Source organism: Pelophylax lessonae (genome assembly GCF_965119305.1).
Source record: "Pelophylax lessonae genome assembly, chromosome: 13".
NCBI lineage: Eukaryota > Metazoa > Chordata > Amphibia > Anura > Ranidae > Pelophylax > Pelophylax lessonae.
This window is the reverse complement of record NC_138780.1, coordinates 125,120,972-125,147,222: the sequence shown is the minus strand read 5'-3', so window position 1 is coordinate 125,147,222 and position 26,251 is coordinate 125,120,972. Positions and strand designations below refer to the sequence as shown.

General features: G+C 45.7%; 1 protein-coding gene across 1 annotated transcript in view; it reads left to right on the top strand.

Annotated features, from left to right (window-relative positions):
* SLC10A1 (solute carrier family 10 member 1) overlaps nt 1–26,251 on the top strand; it is a gene marked incomplete at its 5' end in the record, with an annotated part of 54,406 nt that overhangs the window by 15,210 nt on the left and 12,945 nt on the right. Inside the window, 2 exons of the mRNA XM_082274959.1 lie at nt 6,044–6,254; nt 7,744–7,922. Of these exons, the coding sequence (XP_082131085.1) occupies nt 6,044–6,254; nt 7,744–7,922 (390 nt within the window). The remainder of the gene's footprint in view (nt 1–6,043; nt 6,255–7,743; nt 7,923–26,251) is intronic.

Sequence of the window (26,251 nt, the reverse complement as noted above, 5' to 3'; positions counted from 1 at the left end):
AGTGACCAGCGTACATACCCCCTTTCAATGCAGTGACAAGCGTACATGCCCCCTTTCAATGCAGTGACCAGCGTTCATGCCCCCTTTCAATGTAGTGACCAGTATACATGCCCCCTTTCAATGTAGTGACCAGCGTACATGCCCCCTTCAATGCAGTGACCAGCGTACATGCCCCCTTTCAATGTAGTGACCAGCGTACATGCCCCCTTTCAATGCAGTGACCAGCGTACATGCCCCCTTTCAATGTAGTGACCAGCGTACATGCCCCTTTTCAATGTAGTGACCAGCGTACATGCCCCCTTTCAATGCAGTGACCAGCGTTCATGCCCCCTTTCAATGTAGTGACCAGTATACATGCCCCCTTTCAATGCAGTGACCAGCGTACATGCCCCCTTCAATGCAGTGACCAGCGTACATGCCCCCTTTCAATGCAGTGACCAGCGTACATGCCCCCTTTCAATGTAGTGACCAGTATACATGCCCCCTTTCAATGCAGTGACCAGCGTACATGCCCCCTTTCAATGTAGTGACCAGCGTACATGCCCCCTTTCAATGTAGTGACCAGCGTACATGCCCCCTTTCAATGCAGTGACCAGCGTTCATGCCCCCTTTCAATGTAGTGACCAGTATACATGCCCCCTTTCAATGCAGTGACCAGCGTACATGCCCCCTTCAATGCAGTGACCAGCGTACATGCCCCCTTTCAATGTAGTGACCAGTATACATGCCCCCTTTCAATACAGTGACCAGCGTACATGCCCCCTGCAGAGGTATGGCAGTGGGAGAGATGGGATCAGGCAGAGGGATGGTGGTGGGAGGGATGAGGGCATGAGGCAGAGAGGGATGGCAGTGGGATGGATGGTCATGGGATGAGGCAGAGCAGAGGGGGATGGCGGTGGAAAGGCTGGATGGATGGATGGATGGATGGATGGATGGTCATGGCCCATGATGACCATCCATCCAGCCTTTCCACCGCCATCCCCCTCTGCTCTGCCTCATCCCATGACTCATGGGATGAGGCAGAGCATAGGGGGATGGCGGTGGAAAAGCTGGATGGATGGTCATGGAGGACTGACAGGAGGACCACGAGGACTCACCGGTGGTGATGTCTTCTTCCAGCAGATGACCTCCGGTGGTCTGGTCTCCTCTCCGGTGCCGCCGTCACTCCCGTCCGGTGTCCACCCGACTCCATCGCCCGCGGTCCGGTCCACTGCTGCGAGTGACGTCAGCGGGGTCAGCGTTGGATGTCCTGGATGCTGTGATTGGTCCAGGCTGGAGGCTGGACCAATCACAGCCAGGAATCCACGAAGTGGGGGTTTCCAAGGAATCTGCCTTGCGCCCAGGTTACGCCCCCCACGCCCCCCAGAAGGCAGCCAATCGGCGCCTCTTCTGGGTGGTAACCCCACCCCCCCACCCCCTTCACATCGGCTGGCGGCGGCGGCGGCGAACGCAATTTTTTTTTTTTTCAAACTTTATTGCTCGTTTTGCAATCTTCTTCTTTTTTTTTTTTTTTTATCTTTTTTTTTTTTCTTCCTTTTTTCAGGGGGGGCGGCGCCCTGGCGCCCCCTATGCACCGGCCGCCACTGCTCCTTACGTTATCAAGAGTTACTCAAACAGGGCTGCCGGGCTCTCCAGTACTTTTCGCTATAGCTATGGAGCCTGTGGCTGAGGCTCTCCCTGTGGCGCCCCATATTAAAGGGCTCAGACTGGCATGGCTGGAGAAGAGGGAAGCCTTTTATATCGATGACCTCCTACTCTTTTTGAATGATGCTGGCCCTTCCCTGCAAGGAGCACTATCTGTCCTGAATTAATTTTCGAGAGTAACAGGGCTCAAAGTCAAGTGGGTCCAAGTCCCAATTACTTGCTATAGACCAAGATGCTAAACGAGTAGCTTCCCCAGCTCTCCAGCTGCAATGAGTAGATGGGTTCACTTATTTAGGGGTGCGGGTCTCGAGGGACGCTGCAAATTATATTCCACTAAATTTGAACCCTGTTGTGAAAACGGTTAAAGATAAGCTGAAAGTATGGAAGAACTTTCCCTTGTTCCTTCTAGGTCGCATTAACCTAATTAAAATGAAGATCCTCCCTAAATTCAAATATTCCATAACTCAGTGGATCCCCAAATCCTTCATTTCTTTCCTTTGGGGCCCACATTCATTCCGGTACAAATTATTCAGTCTTATGCTTCCCACATCGCAGGGGGGCCTGGCATTTCCAGATTGCCACAAATATTTCATTGTAGCTCAGCTGGTTTCTTCAGTTTTGGTGCTGAACCCAGATAGGTCTAACCCTGCCATGATTTTAGAGACTGCAGTACTTCGCTCTGTGGAGGTATCTTTATGCCTGCTTCTCCATGGACCTAAAGCCCCCTATGACATGACCCCTTTTATGCTTGGGCCTGGAGAGCAGGGTTATTGTACGGAAAATTTCTACGGACCGTGGTCTCTCCAAATACCCCCTATGCAATAATTTGACCTTACCGCACGTCTTTAAACTCCCTGGACCTAAAATGTGGGCCAAATGCTACATTAAACAGATCTCGGATATCACTTCAGGCCTTTCAGTACCTTAATTTGACCATCTAATGTTTCAATTTAATGTCCCGTCCTCCACATCTCTTTAGGTTTTTATAATTGTCCCATGCTTACAAAAGCAAGTTCTCCCCACAACTACACAATGCAACTAGTGCAACCCAATCTGGAAAGGGTTCTGCGTTTATGTTCAGAGAAACCTATCTCTGTCATTTTATGCACATCTCCTTCTGTTCTCCTCACCTGAGCTATCCACGCTCCGCCAGCGCTGGCCTCATGATGTTCTGGAGCTTGACACTGAGGATTGGGGGGACATAAGGGATTTGCCATTTAAAATTCTAGTCTCCCTAAGAGACACCCTTGTACAGTGTAAGATGGTTGACAGGGCGTATCTTACTCCATACCATTTACACATTTACACACAGTGCTGGTGCTGTGACCATGCCCCGGAGATTTTATTCATATATTTTGGTCCTGTCCTGTAATCATTACCTATTGGGGACAAGTGCTCTCTGTGGTGAACGAGACCGTTGGTGTGTCTATTGTTCCGTCTCCAGAAAATTGCCTGCTGGGGCTGATAGAGGAGCTGGTTCCAAGGGTTGCCGAAAGGACCCGGATTTGCTGCCTCCTATTTTATGTGTGAAACAGGATCCCCCTATGTTAGAAAAAAACAGACCTTTCTTTATTTTTATTTTTCTTTCTTTTTCTTTCTTTTCTCTCTAAGACACTTTTCTCTACATAGAGGCTGCCAAAAAAATTTGACTGAGGTGTGGGCTAAATGGCTGGCAGAACCATCCACTGCAACTGCTGACTAAGAGACCCACTATGCATTTCATGTATTACCTGCCAGGTTAACTCTAGGCTAACCTTCCTTGGGTTGTATCCTACTTGAGAGCCATCACATAGACGGTTTCTCTTGTGAGCATGAGTCATACCAGTCATCTGTTCTAGTATACTGTAATGCAGAGCTCAACAAGACCCAGGTCCCAAACCAGTGCCCTCTGGTCGACGGTGCTGTGATGAGTGTGGCTAGCGCTCACTGCCTGTCCACCTCCAACATCATCTTTCCAGGTTGACAGCTGGGCTTGATTGGTCGCCCTTTCCTAACTGCCGCTGAGTGGACAAGGAGTGCCATCTATCAGTGCTGCCTAATCAGTGCTGCATGTCAGTGCCCATCAGGGCAGCCTATCAGTGCTTTTCAGCGCAGCCTCCTTTTTTTTTTTTTTTTCCAATTTTCATTTTTTTAACACTTGGCACCAGGCGTAAGCAAATCTTATTGCCTGACGCCCCGGACATGTAGTTCTGGGCGCTGGCCAGCGGATTTAAAAAACTGGCTCCTAACTTTTTTTTTTTTTTTAGCTGGCTCCTAGATTCTAAGCAAAATGTGTCAAGCCCTGCTGTAATGCCTTACTGGAGCCCCTGCGTGGGCCTATTATCTGGAGCTGTGTCAAGATGGTCATTGAGTCAATCTAAGTTTGTGTACTTTTTGTTTGTTTTTATATACACCATAAAAGATTTCTAAAAAAAAAAAAAAAAAGTGTTCAGCAGACATTTTGTTTTTAAAAGTGCTTTACTTAACAAAGAAACCCCCTTCCTATTTCATGCTGTCAGCAATGGCACCACATGGAAGAGAAATGTCACAAGGCCTCATTTCTTTACACAAGAAAAGTGAAGGCTACAAGAAGATCAGCAAAGCTTTACTTATCAGTCAGAATACTGTAGCAAAAGTGATACAAAATATTTTTCAAAGATGGTACTGCAACCATCCCATCAAGATGTCCAAGCCATCCATGGAAGTTAACACCTCGGTGGGAGCATCTTCTGATGAGCAGGGTTAAAGAAAATTGCCATGCAAGTTCACTTCAGTTAGCTAAAGAAGTGGAAAGCAAAACTGGGGTGACACAATACGCATTCACTGTGCAGGAATGGCATGCATGGATGTCCTCCCATGAAGGAAGCCTCTCCTAATGCCCATGAACAAACAAAAAAACCCGCCTAGCATTTGCCAGCACCCATGCTGATAAAGACTAGTGGTACTCTTGAGAGATGAGACCAAAAAAAAAATATTTTTGGAACTGATGGCTTCAAAACTGTATGGCACCGCCAACGTGAGGAGTACAAAGAAAAATGCATTGTGCCTACAGTAAAACGTGATGGCAGTGTCCTTCTGTGGGGCTGCATAAGTGTCACTGGTGTCAGGGAGCTGCATTTCATTGATGGTATTGTGAATTCACAGATGTACTGCTCTATAATGAAAGAGAAGATGCTACCATCACTCCATGCCCTAGGTCGTTGTGCATTTTTAAGAAATTACAAATATCCAAAACACACATCTAAGGCCACTGTTGCATTTCTGAAGAACAGAGTGAAAGTAATTCAATGGCCAAATTATGTCTCCTGATCTGAACCTAATCGAACACCTATGGGGAATTCTGAAGAAACAAGTTGAGCATCACTCTTCATCCAGGCTCTAAAAGAGGAAAAATGGAAAAAAATAGATGTTGCAATATGTCGCCAACTTGTTCATTCCATGTCTAGAAGACTTGGTGCTGTCCTTACAAATTGTTAAGGTCATACAAAATGCTAGATGTAGTAGTTTTTGTTGTTGTTGGGTGTATTCATATTTGCATCAACTAATTTGAGTAAAACTGAAGATTTTGTAATCGAAGTTAAATTAATAGCCTTCCTTTTCATGTAATGAGCTAAACAAATGTTCTAGAAAACCCAGTTTTGTCAAAATTTTGGAAATTGTTCTTGTGTTCATTGAGATATTGATTACATTTAGCTGCTCACTAGTTTTCCAAATATTTCCATTTTAGAAATGTGTGCTGTTTTGTGTACCACAGACAAAGTGAGAAAATCCAAAAATTGATAGTCCACAGAACTGGAAAAATAAGTTTTCCAATGAGGGTACCTGTTCAATTTATGACTGTCTAAGATGTAATTGTTATCACTTTGAAGAGAGTTCCTCTGACTACCTCTTGTCTAGCCTTATATTGTAAATGTACTGTCTCCCTTTATTTTGTAGCACACACAAACTGGTGGAACTCTATAAATCATGTAGAATTGGTACTGACCTGGGGAAAATGCCCTTCAGCCCAGACCTCCCATGTTACTTACTTAGGAAATCTAAAGCAATGTAACTGGCCTGTATACTTCTAGCTTTATGTGAATCCACCTGTCTTAATTTATTTTATTTTTTTCTTAACTCGGTTAACATTATTCTTTGTGTTGCTAAAAGAGTGGCATGTAATTGACAAGTAGAGGACCCTGCTAGGTTCAATTGCATGTTAGCAGCAGACCAAGTTACAGTTTCACAGAATTGTAGAAAACGAGCTGCACTGTATGGGTACAGCTTTTGACTTTGTTACTGTACTACCAAAGTGTTCTGTCTAGCAGGTCATGATGCCCATCTGTAAGAATTGACTGCAGATCAATGTAAGCAATATGCTTTATACAGTAAAAATAGATGCTCAACTCCTAACCTTTTTTCTTAACTCTCTCTCTTCTAGTATTGTGCTAACGGTTTGTTCCGCTCTACTTGCTCTCGGGATGATGCCATTCCTACTGTATATCTATGGTCTTGGGATGGACCTTGTACCAATAAACAACAATATTCCCTACGAAAAAATAATGATATCTCTGATTATCACTGTCCTTCCATGTTGTGCTGGTATGTTATTGAACAGCAAAAGGCCACAATACTCTCAATGTTTTATTAAGGTAAGAATACTGAAGATAATCTTACGGTGTATGAAGAACAAATTTTTGATTCACTCAGACTGAAATTTGTAGAGGTAGATGTGCAAGTGAATTTTCCAATCTTATTTTAGTTCCTTGTTTTCCATCGAGTAAGCAGAATTATCTCTTTTTGCAATCAACTGCACCTTATTAGTGCTTAGGTTAACACATTCTCCATCTGCAGTGCCAGATGCAAGTGTTGCCGGTCTTTCTGTGGAGATGGCTGGGTTGGATGGATGTGCTGGATTATTAGCCTTGTGGTTGAACTTTTTAGGTCTGGGGATGTTTAATCACAAAGTAGAGGGGCTTTTCAGGGGTGTTTTTCAGATTAGGAAGAGGGCATAAGTGGTCTGAGGGTATCGTAAATACGAGTATCGTGTTCAATGATGAGGCTGAGTAGTGTTAGTCCAGGGATGGTCTGTGGATGGTCCTCAGCCCAAGGAATGGGGTCAGTGGATGTTTATCAGTATAGCATTGGAGATGCTAAAAAAAAAAAGAGTAGGGGTTTGGGCCATGTGACACCACTCACCCCATCCACAATGTAGTAAACAGGAAGGGAGGGAGTACCTCCCTATAACAATGTTATGTCTGTGCAAATAACAGAAACTATGCTGTGCTCAAAACCACCAGTAGGTGGCAGGTGCTCCCCAGACTTGTGAGTGACTGGGATGTCACTGATCCTACACTCTATCACTGGGAAGGGCTATCCCTGATTGATGTGCCTGGTTTAATCTTTTCTGAGGTGAGCGCCCACTCACGAGGGGGGTGCACAGCGTTTGTAGGATCAGTGACATCCCAGTCACTCACAAGTCTGGGGAGCACCTGCCACCTACTGGTGGTTTTGAGCACAGCATAGTTTCTGTTATTTGCACCGATTCACTTTGGACTTGATTTTTTTTTCTATCTTTTGGACACTATATTACCATATTTAATTATTTATTGTTTATTGGACACTATATATAAGATTGGTTGTATTTATGGATATTTGCACGTCGTAATAGGATTAATTTGCAAAGGTTTTTATTACAATTAATTTATCACTGTGGTTTTATGTATTGATGGATATTGCACAGCATATGCAATTTACACTTATATGAAAGTTTTTAGAGGATTTATTGAGAGCATCCTATTTAATATATTTTATTCACCAATATTTTTTACATTTGATATTGATATTTGCACACCAGACTTTTATTTGTGGAAGGACATCATTGGTTGTACCAGCTTATGCAATTATTTATTAAGAGCATTTATTATACAGATTTTTATTCTGCGCAACACAATTTTATAGATTTTGGGTTTTACTTCATGAAGTCTTTGGGGAACTGGGCAAGGGATTGTTTTAGAAGCTATATGTGTGTTTTTCATCTTTATTCTACCTGATGTTGCCTGTTTAGGTGTTTCCTATTATTATTTTAATGTCCTACAAAGGCCAGAGCAAATCCACTAATGCAAAATATGATGTTTTCAGTTTGGCAGGATTTTTGGGCTTCTAACTGCAATCGCTATGTTAATTTTGTCAGCCCTTTATGTGAAAAGTGACATGCTTAAAATCTTTTCGCCTTGGCTCATCGGAGCTGCAGTGCTCATGCCTCTTATCGGGTATGCGCTTGGATATGGAATGGCTTATCTTTTCAGGCTCAGCTATCGGTAAGTATTCTTTTGATTGAATAAGCAAGTTCATGTGAAACTCCAATTCGAAATGGTTTTAGTTTTTTATAGTGTAACAAGAGAGATGATATATTATAAATGCAGTATGTTCATGATTCAATGTTGAGTAGTGATGATCTGAACAGTCCTGGGTTCAGTATGGCAGGGGTTTTTCAAATAAGTTTGGATGCCCAACCTGAACCCCACTGAAATCAATGGGGATCAATCTGTCAAAGAAACATGCCCATTTTCTGGGCTAATATTGAATTGGTTGTCAGAAAATAGCACGGGGGTGCGACCTGCCATGGGGAACATCAACCAATGCAGACACTTTTTCTAAAAATTCTTTGTAGCCGGGAGCAGTGATTGGTTTTTAGAACTGACATCTATAAAGGTTTTAACGTTTCCAGCAAAGGACTTTGACAGCTGTCATTGTCAGCTTTGTTAAAAAGGGAAAAAATACATGCAGAAACCCCCCTCCCCATGAGTCCTTTTGGAGGGGTTTGTGCGCTGTTTTTTGTGTCGTTCAATAAAAAATCCCAAAAAAAAGTATTTCGGTGTAATTCATCGTTGATCACTTCGCCCAGCGATGCAGATCCACATCAATCATGATGCCGGACGACCTACTAAAAGAAAAAAACCCCTCATGAGACACGTCCAGTTCGGTTGCTTGTCAACCGAATAAAAAATCAGGTGAGGTCTCACAGTAACATCATTGAACCCCCACAGTACAGTACAGGCAGTGACCTGAGTTCTAAACATCCAACTTACATATGACTCCTAATAACAAGCGGTTATTTCTCATGGGAAAAAGGTGTCTCTACTGAAGTTCTATCACTAATCCTTGTTTCCAGGACAACCCAAAATTCTCTAAATCTAAATGTCACAGAGAAAGTGAGGTGAAATCGTCTGAACAGGGGCCCAGACCACAAAACAAATGTTACAGGGATGTTAACCCTTCCCTATACTATCCAAAAAACCTTTGGGGTGGCACTTAAAAAAAAAGTTACCTGTTCCAACTTGCATACAAATTCAGCTAAAGAACAAACCTACAGACCCTATCTTTAACCTGGGGACTGCCTGTAAAAGGAAATTATCTTAAATGGCCAATTATTTCACAGGGGATTCCCAGCCTTGTAAGTGTGACATCACTGGTGGACCCAGCAATGCCTATCCTGGTAGTAATAATGCTATTGTACATGATTTTTGGCTTCAACTGAATGGGTAAACGTTCGGGCATTCGTCCAAATGCCCGAATAGCCAAAGTTTGGTCCATATTGAGCTCATTCCTAATGTTTAGTAGTATGGTTAAAAGACAGCTTAGATCTAGACGTTTGAGGACCTAACACCTAGTTGCCAAATAGTCTCTGACAGGATCCTATAGGTTTGTGTGTGCAAACAAAGGGTGGACCTCCTATCCATGCACAAGCCATCCAGAATCCTCACAGACTAGGCGACTATAGTACAACTCTGTAAGGAGGGCAAGGTCTTTACACATTGAGGCTCCAAACTGCAATTATTTTGTAATTTTTCTTGGATCAGAAGGAATATGCGTCATCCTTTCTAAGTTACAAAATATTAGTCATAGGGATGATGCCCTGGTGTCAGAAATCCTAACTCTGACCCAGTTGGTCCATAGAACCTACAGCCACTTCAGAGGGTACCACTTCCAAAGGTGATTGTCCATCTCACATCGCTACCTCTATAAATTAAGTAGGATGAAAATGAACTAAGTTATTTGTCCAGAGTGCATTTGAAAACCGTGAATACCGAATCTCTGATGTACTGCCACCAGTACATAAGCAGGAAAGTGTGTAAGCTATCGTATCTTCCATATGCATATCTCATTGCTATCAGTGTTTATGGTTGCCTAGCAGACCAGTCAGCTGGCATACTGCAGGTGGTGGCAAACTAGTCGTGTAGGGAGAGAAAGGGAGAGGTAGGCTATGGTAATTGTTTTACACCCTTGACTTACCTTCCCAAAGGCAAGCTTTCTCCTCATTTCCCTTCTACCATACAAAGATTTCCCTCTGGTGTGTGTGTGTGATCTTCGTGACAGAAGTTCTAACCCCTCCTTACTCTATAAGGCTTTAAAAGCTATCTGTTTTCCTGTTGAGACCCGATCCTCTTCTGGGGTCCCCTGTCGGCTCTCCAGACTCCTCCTTTACTGGGAAATGCCCCCATAGAAGCTTTCTATGGGGGCACTTGTGCAGGCTCACTCCCAAGACACCCTGTCTGCGTCTATTGACACACACCAGGCTGCTTGACCCTGCCCCCCGCTCCCTTGTCACAGCATTTGATTGACATTTGCTATCAATCTGCCCAGTGAAGAGGGAGGCAGCAAAGAGCTGCTGCTCTCATGCACATTGCTGGATTGGGATCGGGCTCAGGTAAGTAAAAGGGAGCTGGGGGGATTCTCCAGCTCAGAAGGTTTTTTTATCTTAAACTGTTACTAAACCCGGAACAGTAAAATTAGTCTGTATATGCAGAAAAGCATGCTTGTGCTTACTGTGGAACCTAAGGGGTAATCCTCTGCATTGTTTAAAAAGGCTGTTTTAAACCTGTCTTCTCAGATCCATCCCTTCCAGTCTCTCCAACTCCTCTCCTGATATTATAAATGGAAGGAGTCCCGCTGCACATGCTTAGTTTGGTGTTTATTGCTTTTTTTATTCTTGGCCCTGTGCAGATTACATGCACTCTCCCAATCAGCACTGTCCAGACAGAGGGTCAGGGGTCCTGAAGTTTTATAGGACAGTCAAAGCAGAATGTAAAACTCCTCCTCCTACAAGCCTTACCACACACCGATAGACGTCACAAGATTGCTCTAACTGCTGTTGAGAAAAGGTATTTAGCAGTTTGTTTACTATAATGATTGCATTTCTATGTACTGTGTACCTCTGGGAGACCAGATATAGTGAATGTAGGGTCCTGGGTTTAGTAACACTCTAATGCATTGTGGAGAGGCAAGCCCGTGCCACTGTTTATTTTAGCAAATTTGCACCAGATTTTTGAGGCAGGCATGCTGATTGCACAGGTGTGGACTGGGTTCATAATAGACCCGGGATTAGAGCTCAGGGCTCCACCCAACAGACAGGAGGTATGTACATTAGGGATCGACCGATTATCGGCAAGACCGATATATCGAAGGCCGATATGCCCTTTCCCCGATATATCGGAATCGGCCCCTTTTTATATTAGATATTGCCGATTTTATTTTCGTGACGTCATGCTGCCTTCTTAGGTCACCTCCCTCAACTTGGACAGCCTTGCCTGGAGTCGGGACTAGTTTCGCAGGAGTGTATCACAACCATACACCCACCCACAGCAGCCGGTGCCAGCCAGCCCCCCACACCCACAGGCCCTGTACCAGCGAGCCAGCCAGCCACAGGCCCTGTACCAGCCAGCCAGCCACAGGCCCTGTACCAGCCAGCCAGCCGCAGGCCCTGTACCAGCCAGCCAGCCGCAGGCCCTGTACCAGCCAGCCAGCCACAGGCCCTGTACCAGCCAGCCAGCCACCGGCCCTGTACCAGCCAGCCACAGGCCCTGTACCAGCCAGCCACCCACAGGCCCTGTACCAACCACCCACAAGCCCTGTACCAGCCAGCCACCCACACATCCCCTGCCAGTCACCACAGGGTGCCATCCTGCCAGCCACCACAGGGTGCCATCCTGCCAGCCACCACAGGGTGCCATCCAGCCACCCACCACAGGGTGCCAGCCAGCCGCCCACAGGCCCTGTACCAGCCAGCCAGCCGCCCACAGGCCCTGTACCAGCCAGCCAGCCTCAGGGTGCCATCCAGCCACCCACCACAGGGTGCCAGCCAGCCAGCCACCCACCACAGGGTGCCAGCAAGCCAGCCATTAAGCATTAAAAATTGTTCAGTACCAGATTTGTGTAAAAAATTGTCTTTATTTTTCAAGACTTTAAATGTAAAAAATATCGGCCGATACCGATATGCGATGGCCAAAATATCCGTATCGGCAACGAAAAACTGATATCGGTCGATTCCCTACTGTACATGTGAGTCAGGAGGACTCCCATTCTCTCTAGGAGTCAGAGAGGCTGCAGGCGGCAGATGTAGTCCGCGACAGCGCAGAAAGAAGCTGATCCTGAGTAAGCTATTAGAGAGCTTGATGGAAGGAAACCTTTGTGTTGGTCTGAGAAGCAGACCTAGGCCTAGGTTTGAGTCCTGAAACAGCCGTGTGCCAAGTGAGTAAGCCAGGAGGCTGAAGCGGTGTGCAAGCTACAGCAATGGTGGAACCCCTGCGTGGGTAAATTGCTGTCCTTTGTGAATTTTTCCATTCCCCTAAATAAAAGTGGGCTGACGTGCCCTAAAAAACGCAGCTCTGGACTGGTTCAACTTCCTAAAACGTAGGCATCACTTTAGTCTAATCAACCAGATCTTTACAGCATAGAACACAGGAGGTCTTTTTCACTGATTTTATAGGTGGCTTGCAGCACTGAGATTCTGGTCTTACTTGTCTGCAGTATTTTACTTTGAAGATGATGCACTTTATTTTTTATGAACCCTTTTTTTCACTTTTACTGATATTTATCATATTAAGCGTGTGTAGTGTGTGTGTGTGTGTGTGTGTGTGTGTGTGTTTGTGTTTTTTTTTTTTTTTTTTTTATGTGCACATTATTTATTTGAAGTAGAAATGTATACATGTAGGGACACTGTGGCAGCCCTTCACTATTTGCTGTTCTATGGTTTAATGTCTAGTGTGGAAACATGCTTTAAGTGGTAGCAGCTATATATCTGGTTTGGTGTATATTTTATTTTGTGATAGCAGCGCACTAGTATTTCTATATTAACTTAGCGAGGAGCTTTTCTCAATATTTCCCTGCCCCCTTGCCCCCCCCTTCCTCAATATCTCCAGCCCCTTTGCCACCCCCCCCTTCCTCAATGTCCCCCCCCCTCCTCAATATCTCCAGCCCCTTGCCAACCACCCTCCCACCCTCTCTGAAATCTACCTACCTATGCAATCCTCATCCCACGCAGCATGTGGGTCTTTTTGTGAACTACATTTATTATTGGTCACAGACGGTACCTTTTAAAATCCCAACCTATGCCCCATACCTTTCCTTATCTTTTTTGATGCTAATATTGGGATGTGGTACCTTTTTAATAAATCTACCTCCCCTTGAGCCATTTTCTTATATTTTTGTGAAAGATGGTCTGATAGTGATATTGAACCGCAAGTTGAGCCTACAAAAGAGGATGTCCTCTCACCCACCATTAACTCCAGTATTGGGCCTGACCTGCCTATACCTGCACCCCATGTGTCTGGTTCTGCAAGTGTTTCTCAAAAACCAGATAGGGTTGCAGGATATCCTGTCAAGTGTGCTCCAGATACACCAGTGCTGCCTGGTTGTGGAGACCCTAAATATCTGTCAAAATTGTCTAAATTACAGAGAATTGTGATGAAGAAAGTGGCTGTGGAGTATGGCTACTTGTACCAGTAAGTGCCAGAGGATCTGGTGGCTGAAATCCAAGACAGGCAGGCACAATGGATTGATACCGCTATAAGAGAATACTTCCTGCTGACTGTAAGATAAATGAGTTGTCACCTAGACAGGCAGAAAAGTACACTAACTTACTAAAACCTGGGACTATGGTCGCCACATATACCACGAGTGTGTCATTCTAAGAAGGCCTAATCAAGTTGATAGGAGACATTACATCACCACTATTGGATCTTCTGGGAAACCTATTCAACTAGCTGATCCACAATACTACTGGTGATGTATCAAGTCCTTTTTGAAGTTCTGTGCTTAAGTCAGCATGGAATACAGCTATGTTGTTCAGTTTTTGAAGCTGTATCAGTCTCACCGGAAGTTGTTCTTCATCTGAGAAAGTTTGCTGTGGGGACACTTCTGTTTGTGCTGCCTACTGCTGGACTGTGCTCTTGATACCAGCAGCTACAGGGAGTGCTCTGCAAAGTGACATGCTGACCTATTGTTTTTGATTGATTGTCAATATATCCTGCCAGTGCTGTATCTTGGCCTAGGCCAACAAGGCCTAGGGCGGTACTTTGGAGGGGGGGCAGCAAAAAAGCTGCACCCTGAAAGAAAAAAAAAACTTTTTCCTGCATGAAAAAGGTCCCCACTGGCTTGCACTACACTTTTAGTATAGTGCCAGTCTTATGGAGCGAATTGGGCTGGAAGGCAGGATCCAGGAGGCAAATCAGTCTGGCACCCCCCATAAAGGGTCACACTGCTACCTGTGTGTATGATAATACTGACCGGTGAGGACATTCAGACAGACCGCAGGCCACTGACCACACTGATGAGGCTGCACAGATGGCCACTGATGAGGCGGCACTAATAAGCTGCACTGATGGGGCTGCACTGATATGATGCACTGATAGGCTGCATTAATGGACACTGATAGGCTGCACCTGTCGCCACTGATGAGGCTGTACTGATGGCCACTGATGAGGCCGCACTGATATGCTGCGCTGATGAGGCTGCACTGATGGGCAGTAATGAGGCTGCACTGATAAAGCTGCACTGATGAGGCTGAACATATGGGAACTGATGAGGCTGCACTGATGGGCACTGATAGTCGTGGTTGTGGTTTACAGATGACAAGGCAGGTCATAAACAGGAAGAGGTGTGGCCTTTACAGGAAGGGGTGGGCCATATTTAAATTAGGGGGTGCCCAAGTTTAGTCAGGCCTAGGGCAGCACAAAACCTAAATACACCACTGTATCCTGCCATAAAGGCTGAGAGGTGATTATGCATGCAGTGGGACTTTGTTGCACTGGAAGATGGTTTAGAAGAGTTCATCATTACAGTCCTTTGCATGCTTGTGTGGCTGTGTTGCTTGATGAAAGTAGCCACACATGGCTCAAATGTTAATTCCTATGACATTTGAGTTTTATGTTCTTCAAGTTCAAGGAAAAGTGCCCATTGGACTTTGGTGGGACAGAGCCAACAATATTGTTCTCACTGAATTGGGGCCCCCTGGACTCTGGGTTACAGTGACGATGTGCTATTTAGCTAGTTAGTCAGGTAGGCTGTGCTGTAGGAAACGGGCAAGTCTTTAACCTGCATATTTGAAATCTATGGACTGCAAAATGTTTGATGCAATGTTTGTTTTCTACCACTAGATGGCGTGAGAGTGCCAATCTGAGTTGCAGTAACTTTTGTACTTTGCTTATGGTTTGCCAAGTAAACATAACCTTCAAATGTGTTGAAATGCTTTTGAAAAAAAAAGTGTCACTCTCTAGGGAGTGGGGCCTTTTTCATAACATTTGATATTTTTGTGTACAGTCATGGTTTAAATAAGTAAAGTATATTAACCACTTTAGTCCCGGAGGATTTGGCTGCTCAATGACCAGGCCCCTTTTTTCAACTTGCCACTGTGTGACTTTAACTGACAATTGCGTGGTCATGCAATGCTGTACCCAAACTAAATTTATGTCCTTTTTTTTTCCCACAAACAGAGCTTTCTTTTGGTGGTATTTGATCACCTCTGCACTTTTTATTTTTTTGCAATATTAATAGAAAAACAGTGAAACTTTTGAGAAAAAATTACATTTTCAACTTTGTCTTTTAAAAAATATCCAATATACTCAATTTTTATATTATATTTTGGCCAAAATGTATTTAGCTACATGACAAAAAAAAAACTCAATAAACGTATTTTTATTAGTTTGCGTCTACAAACTATGGTGTAAATATTGGAATTTATGCAGCTGTTACTTTCTGACTGCCTATCTCATTTCATGAAGTGCTAAAATGGTAGGGCAGTACAAACCCCCCAATTACCACTTTATTTTTTATTTTTATTTATTTTTATTTATTTCAGGTACTTGTATAGCGCTGTCAATTTACGCAGCGCTTTACATATACATTACACATTCCCATCAGTCCCTGCCCTCAAGGAGCGTACAATCTAAGGTCCCTAACTCACATTCATACATACATAGTAGGGCCAATTTAATACAGGATCCAATTAACCTACCAGCATGTCTTTGGAGTGTGGGAGGAAACCAGAGTACCCGGAGGAAACCCACGCAGGCACAGGGAGAACATGCAAACTTCAGGCAGGTAGTGTCGTGGTTGGGATTTGAACCAGCGACCCTCTTGCTGCTAGGCGAAAGTGCTAACCACTACACCACTGTGCCGCCCTTTCATCCTTCCAGGACGGCCTACATTTGGAAGTAGGCCGGCCGTCCTGGAAGGATTGAAGAGAAAAGCCGTTACCGGTGAACTAACGGTAAGTTTTTTGGAAAGTAGACATCCTAAGGAATGTCCTGAGAGGCATGTTGAGCTCACTGAATATTTAATTTTTTTTGTCACAGGTGTTTGAAAAATGACAAAATATATATTTTTTTTTTTTTACACAAAGTTGTCATTGAAATGAAAAATTGCTCACGCATGCCATGGGTATATGTGTAATTACACCCCAAAATATATTCTGCTGCTTCTCCTGAGTACAGGGATACCACATGTGTGAGACTTTTTGGGAGCCTAGCTGTTTACGGGACCCCGAAAACCAATCACCCCCCCCCCCCCCCAAATGACCCCATTTTGCAAAGTAGACACTCCAAGCTATTTGCTGAGAGGCATGGTGAGAGGCATGGTGAGAGGCATGGTGAGTATTTTGCAGCTCTCATTTATTTTTACTTCTGGAGAAACAGAAGTCATGAAATGCTCGTAGCGTCCGGTATCTTAGGCCATAGAGATGGTTGTAGCCATTCTCGTCTCCAATCAGCTCTATGGTTAGATAATTGAACCACTGGCTGCACTCTCGGGTTAACCGGTGGGACAGGAGAGCCAGAGAAAAAATGTGGACGGGGTGGGGGGGGGTTTAGTCCCCTCCCACTGCTTGTAAAAGCAGTCTAGCGGCTAATTATCTGCTAGGATCGCTTTTACATGTAAACCAACCACTGGCTGTAAAAAACGTTACCAAGATGATGCCTAAATCTGCAGGCATCATCCTGGTATAACCACTCAAAGTCCAGCAATGTACCAGTACATTGCTGGTCCTTGTTTGGCATATATTTGGCATATATTGTAGGTTTTTTTTTTTTATGCAGCCTGTGGGCTGAACGACAAAAAGAGAACCTAACTGAAATCTCCACGAGAAAATTGTGTAGTATACCCACCATTAACCGCCCAAACATCCAACCCCACTTCTTAATGATGGGTATACATGACAAAATTCCATGTAGACCTAATGGTTTTTTAACTGCAGTGGTGAAATCACCTACTACAGCGCTGCCATCAGAGATTTCCATATATGCTGAGCGCAAACGCTGCTTGTGTCAGAATATATAAAATCAGTGTGGCCGCTGATGAGTGTACCTACAAGGCAAACTGGTTAACAATAGAATAGAAAGAAAAGATTACATTGGTACCTGAAAAGTAAAAAATGGTTACCAATGAAAAACCGTAACAAAGTAAAGTAGGAAGAGCAGAGTAAGAACAGAAAAATAACTCAAACGACAACAAATTTTTGGCTTTATCATTTTGTATTATTTTGTAATTTATTATTATTTATTTATTTATTTATTTATTTTTACTTTACTTTTTTGAACTGCAACATTCCAGGTTAGGGTCTCTCAAAATGTCAATAGCCATTGTACATCTTACGAGACCCTGTGTTAGTGTGTCCTACACTGTCGTGCTGTACCCTACACTAATACTCCACTAGTGTGTAGTAGCGTTGGAAACCTTCCCCGATGCAGAGACCAGGTTGGTCAGGACAGAAGGGACAATAGCGGGTGTCACGCTTAAATCCGCACCTGCTACAGACACAACAACTTCTTTGGGGGTGACTTTGGGTAGGGGTACGCGGGAGGACTCTCATCCAGCCGGCTCACTGCATCTGGTAGGTGAAGTTGGGCAGCAGCGCCTCCTGGATACAGGTAGGCTCCGATGATCTCTTCCTGGAATTCTAGGAAGGATCCAGTTCGTCCTGACGCTTTGTATAACACAAAGGCCTTCAACAAAGCCAATTGGAGTAATTTTGTACCAGCGTCTGGCTTTACGGCCAATTAAGTACGGCGCCAAAAGCTGGTCGTTGAGGTCCACCCCTCCCATATTAAGGTTATATTCATGGACACAGAGGAGTTTCTCCAAAACGCCAGTTGCCAGAGCTGAGTACACAGAGCAGATATTGATAGTTAACCTTGCAAACAAATTGCAGTGCCAAACACATTCAGCGCGGTCTCATGAATGAGCCTATAACAACATTAAAGTGTTGACAAATTTTTATAATAAACCATCTTGTGGTAAATTTTACTCTTGCCCACAAGATGGCGCATTATACCAAGCTATGCAGTGGAATAACATCCTTACAGGAGGTCTCCAACTTAGAAGGCAACCTCAATGTACTGTTTAATTGGGTGACTATGTGGCAAATGAGATTTAATGTTGATAAACGTAAAGTTATAGACTTGGGTGCTAGGAATATGCATGCATCATACATTCTAGGGGGAGTTCCACTTGGGGGAATCAATGATTGAGAAGGATCTGGGGGTTTTGGTAATTCCTAAGTTTAGCAATACCAAGCTGCGATTTCCAAAGTGAGTAAAGTCTTTTCTTGTATTAAAAGAGTTATGGACAGCAGAGAGCGATATAATTTTGCCCCTGTACAGATCATTAGTAAGACCTCATCTGGAATATGCAGTTCAGTTTTAGGCACCAGTTCTCAAAAAGGGTATCCGGGAACTGGAGACAGTGCAGAGAAGGACAACCAAACTGATGAGAGACATGGAGGAGCTCAGCTATGAAGAAAGATTAGAGGAACTGAATTTATTCTCTCTTGAGAAGAGGAGATTAAATGGGGGGGGGGGGGGGGTAATGATCAACATGTATAAATACATAAGTTGTCCATTTACTGAAGGTGTAAAGTTATTCACTTTACCCACTTCATGCCCGCGCTATAGCCTGAAAGAAGGCTACAGCGCAGGCCTAAATTGCCAGGAGGATGTACCTGAACGTCCTCCAATTCTCGCTCTTCCCGTGCGCCTCAAGAGGCGTGCGCTCTGTGATAACCGAGTCCTTTACATCACGTGATCAGCTGTCATTTATTGACAGCTGAACCCGGGGTAAACAGAAGCCGCTCATCTGCTTTTTTTTTTTTAAATAAAAGCCGATCACCAGCTTCTGTAAGAGGGACATCGGTCACACGCTGTCCCCACCAGTGCTGCTAACCAGTGCCACCAACAGTGCCCATCAGTACTGCTAATCAGTGCCCACTAGTTCCCATAAGTACTGCTAATCGATGTCCACCAGTGCCACCTACCAGTGTCTATCTATGCCACCTATTAGTGCCGCCTCATCAGTGCCCACACGTGCCACCTTATCAGTGCCCATTAGTGCAGCCTCCTCAGCGCACATCAATCAAGGAGAAAAATTACCTGTTTGGAAAATGTTATAACAAACTATGAAAACAGGTTGTGGGTTTTTTTGTTTTTGTTTTTTCAAAATTTGCCTTTTTTTTTTGCTTGCTTGGTAAAAAATAAAAAAACCCCGTAGTGAATAAATACCACCAAAAGAAGGCTATTATTTGAGTGGGGAAAAAAATGCTAAAAACATCATATTGGTACAGTGTAGCATGACTGCGCAACTGTCATTCAAAGTATGACAGCGCTAAAAGCTGAAAATTTACCTGGGCAGGAAGGAGGTATATGTGCTCAGTAAGCGGTTAAGGTAATCACATATCTCTGTGTCTGGCGGAAAAGAGCTTTAATCTCCAAATATGGAAAGGCTTCTTCATAGTAAGAGCTGTGAAAATGTGGAATAGACTCCTGCAAGAGCTGGTTCTGGCAAGCTCAGCAGATTGTTTAAAAAAAAAAGAAAAAAAAGACCTGGATTCTTTAATTGACTCATTAATTTCCACTTGGGTGCAGTGTTGCCAACCGCCCGTAGATTTACAGACAGGCCATTAAAACAGGGCACTTTTCTCCTGCCCGTAGCAGGAGAAAAGTGGCAGTAAATCTACTGCGGCGGCGGCACTGTCAGAACTGCGCATGCGCGGCGCGCAGTTCCGGAGATCCCCGAGTTATCGACGTCGGACGAGTGCCACAGCCCGCCTCTGCCTCCGCCCCCGCCCCTCTGCACTCATTTAAGTTTTCCCACCTGTGTGATGAAGCCGACCCAGCCGGGACTGGAGGAGTACATCTGGACGGAACTTCGCCTGACACAGCCTGATCTTCATCCGCTCACCGAGGGGGGGGGGCGATCGGCGTGAGCTATGGAGGGGGTCACCTACCTATCCGTGCGGGCATAGCCGCGCTGGGCACCATGGCCACTGACTGTCCAATCCATCGCAGGTAAGTCAGACTCAGAGCCGGCTCCTCTCATCTGGATGGAAGGGTGAGGGGGGGCACACACTGGTCCTGGCGTCACGAGGACGGAGTCTGAGATGTTTCATGTAAGTGCTGTAACTTGTACTGCCTTGCCTTCCCTGACCCACTTCCCTGCCTCTGAGAGTCTGAGTCTCTGACCTCGCCGGACACTGTCACTCCTTTCCCTGCCTGACTGTCACCTCACTGCCACTCCGGGACCCCAGGGGAGCTAACCATCTATCCACTCATTTATCTACCAGTAGTACCTGTGTGATATGAGGGGAGCTACCTACCTACCCATCCATCCATCCATCTATCTACCTACCCGTGTAATATCAGGGGAGGTACCTACCTACAAGGTAGTTAAGTAGCTCCCCTGATATCACACAGGTAGGTAGATGGATGGGTAGGTAGGTAGCTTCTCTGATATCACACAGGTAGGTAGATAGATGGATGGGTAGGACCTACCACCTCCTGTACCATGTCCGCAGTGTCTGACCTTGTCCTGTACCATGTCCGCAGTGTCTGACCTTGTCCTGTACCATGTCCGCAGTGTCTGACCTTGTCCTGTACCATGTCTGCAGTCTCTTACCTTGTCCTGTACCATGTCCGCAGTCTCTGACCACCTCCTGTACCATGTCAGCAGTCTCTGACCACCTCCTGTACCATGTCCGCAGTCTCTGACCACCTCCTGTACCATGTCCGCAGTCTCTGACCACCTCCTGTACCATGTCCGCAGTCTCTGACCACCTCCTGTACCATGTCCGCAGTCTCTGACCTTGTCCTGTACCATGTCCGCAGTCTCTAACCTTGTCCTGTACCATGTCCGCAGTCTCTGACCACCTCCTGTACCATGTCCGCAGTCTCTGACCACCTCCTGTACCATGTCCGCTAGTCTCTGACCACCTCCTGTACCATGTCCGCAGTCTCTGACCACCTCCTGTACCATGTCTGCAGTCTCTGACCACCTCCTGTACCATGTCCGCAGTCTCTGACCACCTCCTGTACCATGTCCGCAGTCTCTGACCACCTCCTGTACCATGTCTGCAGTCTCTGACCACCTCCTGTACCATGTCCGCAGTCTCTGACCACCTCCTGTACCATGTTCGCTAGTCTCTGACCACCTCCTGTACCATATCCGCAGTCTCTGACCACCTCCTGTACCATGTCCGCAGTCTCTGACCACCTCCTGTACCATGTCCGCAGTCTCTGACCACCTCCTGTACCATGTCCGCAGTCTCTAACCTTGTCCTGTACCATGTCCGCAGTCTCTGACCACCTCCTGTACCATGTCCGCAGTCTCTGACCTTGTCCTGTACCATGTCCGCTACTCTCTGACCACCTCCTGTACCATGTCCGCAGTCTCTGACCACCTCCTGTACCATGTCCGCAGTCTCTGACCACCTCCTGTACCATGTCCGCAGTCTCTGACCACCTCCTGTACCATGTCCGCAGTCTCTGACCTTGTCCTGTACTATGTCCGCAGTCTCTGACCTTGTCCTGTACCATGTCCGCAGTCTCTAACCTTGTCCTGTACCATGTCCGCAGTCTCTGACCACCTCCTGTACCATGTCCGCAGTCTCTGACCTTGTCCTGTACCATGTCCGCTACTCTCTGACCACCTCCTGTACCATGTCCGCAGTCTCTGACCACCTCCTGTACCATGTCCGCAGTCTCTGACCACCTCCTGTACCATGTCCGCAGTCTCTGACCACCTCCTGTACCATGTCCGCAGTCTCTGACCTTGTCCTGTACTATGTCCGCAGTCTCTGACCTTGTCCTGTACCATGTCCGCAGTCTCTAACCTTGTCCTGTACCATGTCCGCAGTCTCTGACCACCTCCTGTACCATGTCCGCAGTCTCTGACCTTGTCCTGTACCATGTCCGCTACTCTCTGACCACCTCCGGTACCATGTCCGCAGTCTCTGACCACCTCCTGTACCATGTCCGCAGTCTCTGACCACCTCCTGTACCATGTCCGCAGTCTCTGACCACCTCCTGCACCATGTCCGCAGTCTCCGACCACCTCCTGTACCATGTCCGCAGTCTCTGACCACCTCCTGTACCATGTCCGCAGTCTCTGACCACCTCCTGTACCATGTCCGCAGTCTCTGACCACCTCCTGTACCATGTCCGCAGTCTCTGACCTTGTCCTGTACCATGTCCGCAGTCTCTGACCTTGTCCTGTACCATGTCCGCTAGTCTCTGACCACCTCCTGTACCATGTCCGCTAGTCTCTGACCACCTCCTGTACCATGTCCGCAGTCTCTGACCACCTCCTGTACCATGTCTGCAGTCTCTGACCACCTCCTGTACCATGTCCGCAGTCTCTGACCACCTCCTGTACCATGTCCTCAGTCTCTGACCACCTCCTGTACCATGTCCGCAGTCTCTGACCACCTCCTGTACCATGTCCGCAGTCTCGGACCACCTCCTGTACCATGTCCGCAGTCTCGGACCACCTCCTGTACCATGTCCGCAGTCTCTGACCACCTCCTGTACCATGTCCGCAGTCTCTGACCACCTCCTGTACCATGTCCGCAGTCTCTGACCACCTCCTGTACCATGTCCGCAGTCTCTGACCTTGTCCTGTACCATGTCCGCAGTCTCTGACCTTGTCCTGTACTATGTCCGCAGTCTCTGACCTTGTCCTGTACCATGTCCGCAGTCTCTAACCTTGTCCTGTACCATGTCCGCAGTCTCTGACCTTGTCCTGTACCATGTCCGCTAGTCTCTGACCACCTCCTGTACCATGTCCGCTAGTCTCTGACCACCTCCTGTACCATGTCCGCTAGTCTCTGACCACCTCCTGTACCATGTTCGCAGTCTCTGACCACCTCCTGTACCATGTCCGCAGTCTCTGACCACCTCCTGTACCATGTCCGCAGTCTCTGACCACCTCCTGTACCATGTCCGCAGTCTCTGACCACCTCCTGTACCATGTCCGCAGTCTCTGACCACCTCCTGTACCATGTCCGCAGTCTCTGACCACCTCCTGTACCATGTCCGCAGTCTCTGACCTTGTCCTGTACCATGTCCGCTAGTCTCTGACCACCTCCTGTACCATGTCCGCAGTCTCTGACCACCTCCTGTACCATGTCCGCAGTCTCTGACCACCTCCTGTACCATGTCCGCAGTCTCTGACCACCTCCTGTACCATGTCCGCAGTCTCTGACCACCTCCTGTACCATGTCCGCAGTGTCTGACCACCTCCTGTACCATGTCCGCAGTGTCTGACCACCTCCTGTACCATGTCCGCAGTGTCTGACCACCTCCTGTACCGTGTCTGACCAGAGTCTCCAGACTCTGATGTAAGGGGGAACTCTGTGCTGGCTGGGTTATGGTAACCCAACCTTCATGTAAATTTGAGAAATATGTTTTTTGACTTTTGTTTAACTTAAACACATTGCTAATAGCACTAGCTATATGTTTATAGTTAAAATATTGATATTTGCACTGTTTAGCGCTGAAAATTGTTATTTTAGGTACTTTTTTCAGTGTCGTAAAAAATGCGGCTTGATCAGTAAATTTCATGATTTTTTGCCGTCCGTAAATTTTGGACGTTCTGCCAGTAAATTTCCCTCCGAGGGGTTGGCAACACTGCTTGGGTGTATGAGATGTGACCACAGCAGTGCATTGACAAAACTGATTATCTCTGGTAGCCCAGTGTGTTTTAGTTAACTCAGTTCAATTGTGTTGTCTGCTTTTATATATAGGTCTAGACGTGATATGGTATTTGTATAGAGACGAGATGTTAGAAAGTCCAGCTTTGTAGTGCCATCCTGAAAGTCACATTTGATCCATATGTTATTAGCCCCTACTTCATGTCTTCACTACTTTTATGTAATATTTAAGTTGCTGATTGTACTTTTCATTATCTTGCCTTGCTACCTTTTATGACTGAATAATGGCCTTGGGTAAACAGAATTCTTTCTTTCTCATTTAAATTGCATAAGACTCAAATATAATATATTGCAGTTTACTAGTCCTTAGATATGGTAGCTGCGCTATTTCTTTTTAGCTTTTTTTTTTTTTTTTTTTTTTTTTTTTTTAGCTGGTAATCCTGGCCTAGGGTAACAATGCTTGCCTACAGTACTGTATCAATAGAGAGGCAGTGTTGTTGTCATACTATGACTGAACGGCAGAACACCTCCGCCTCTTCTCCATAACATAGGGGGGAGTTTTTTTGTAGACCAGAGAGAGAGCTGGGGACAAAGTAACTAAGAATGCAGCTAAGGAAGGTATGACAGCCGATAACTGATCACTCTACTGCCCTGCCACTAGTGTTATGTGATCCCTGTGACCATTTACAGAAGATCACGACAATTGAACAATGGATGGCTTCCTTTCATGCCATCTATTATATTCAATTGTGTTGCTAGCTGTGATTGGTCACAGTGATCACATGGTACAGACAGGACTAATCACAGCCCATATGTACCATGTGATTAGCTCTGGCCAATCACAGCTAATCATAACAAAACCAACTGAATCGATTTCATTCAGTAAAATGCTTGCTTATAGCAATGAAATTCACTGGTATAAGCAAACATAATGTGTAAAAAAAAAAAAAAAATAATAAAATCCTGATCACAAGAGCAGTGGATGCACTGCATTACTGTGAACCTAGGCTTACATCCATTTACATTTTCTACATAAGTGGTCCAAATAGTGTAAGTGTAGATTATTCACTTTAAGGTCAGGGGGGGACTCTTTAGGTATGGGGAAGAAGAGATTTTACCTCCAAATATGGAAAGACCTCTTCACTGAAGATGGGGGAGCTTTTCCGGCCGGGCATTGGTTCTGCCCTGAACAGCTCCAATTCGAGTGTCCGAGCACCCGAATTTGCGGGGCACTCAGCGGTATGTGTGCCCGCCAAGCGCCTCGCAATGCACTGCGTGCTGCACAGGACTAATCACAGCCCATATGTACCATGTTGTACCTGGAGTTGCTTGATGTTCAGCAGTAGTTGCTCAGTGCATTTTAGGGCCCTGAATGGCTGAATGCAAGGCTTTGCCAAATCAGGGCACAGATCACTGTCAGAGCCCTGATTGGACAAAATCATGATGACTTTGCCCAATCATGGCTCAGTGCTCATAGTCCCACCCCCACACTATAAAAGGTTCCTTCCCACAGGAAACCTTTCCATTGTGTTGGAGTTAGAACAGGACTTTGTGTAGTGTCAGTATAGTGTAGTGTCAACGTAATGTGAGTTTAGTGTAGTGTGATTGTATTGCAGTGTTTTAACAGCATTACATTTAGTGCTGTATACAGTGCTTTTTTTTTTTTTCCCCTGCCTCTTTTTTTTTTTTTTTATAGTTTTTTCATTTGTGCCAGCGGCAGCCCTTAACTTATAGTGCACCAAACACCACATTTTATTCAATAAAGTGCATCCAATCACCCATTTCCTATTATCTATTAATTTTGTGTAATAACCCCCTCCCAATTATGTCTGGAAGGCCAACAAGGGTAGGCAGACCTCCCCATGCCACTATGAAGGGGCCAGCAGAGTTTGTGTTCACAGGCAAAGGTGGGCCTGACCTGTCCTCAGGCAGGGCAGGTTTGTCTCTTTTTACCGATGTTGACCATGCTATTCAGCCACAGCATGCAGAGAAGGTGGTGGACTGCCTTACTGAACCATCCTCATCTTCCATCACCCAAGCTGACACTAGTTTGTAGTCCACCGCAGCTGCGAGAGTGGCCTATTCTGCCTACTTGTCCACAGCTACTCCTGTCATAGCCCCAGTATCATGCACGGAGGAGTCCGCTGAATTATTTGAACACAGCGTTAGCCACCTGCTTCTTGACTATGCACAGACATTACTTGGTTCTGAGGTTGAGGTTCTGATATTGATTAACATGAGCCTACAGAGAGGGGAGAACACTGATAAACAACAAATTGGCAGTTCTGTTCACCCATGAACTTGGGCCTGAATGTATCATTTGGTTTCTTCACATAAGGCTTGCTTACTGTGGTGCAAAACTTTTTTTTCCATCCAAAGTCTGCCAAAGAGACACCA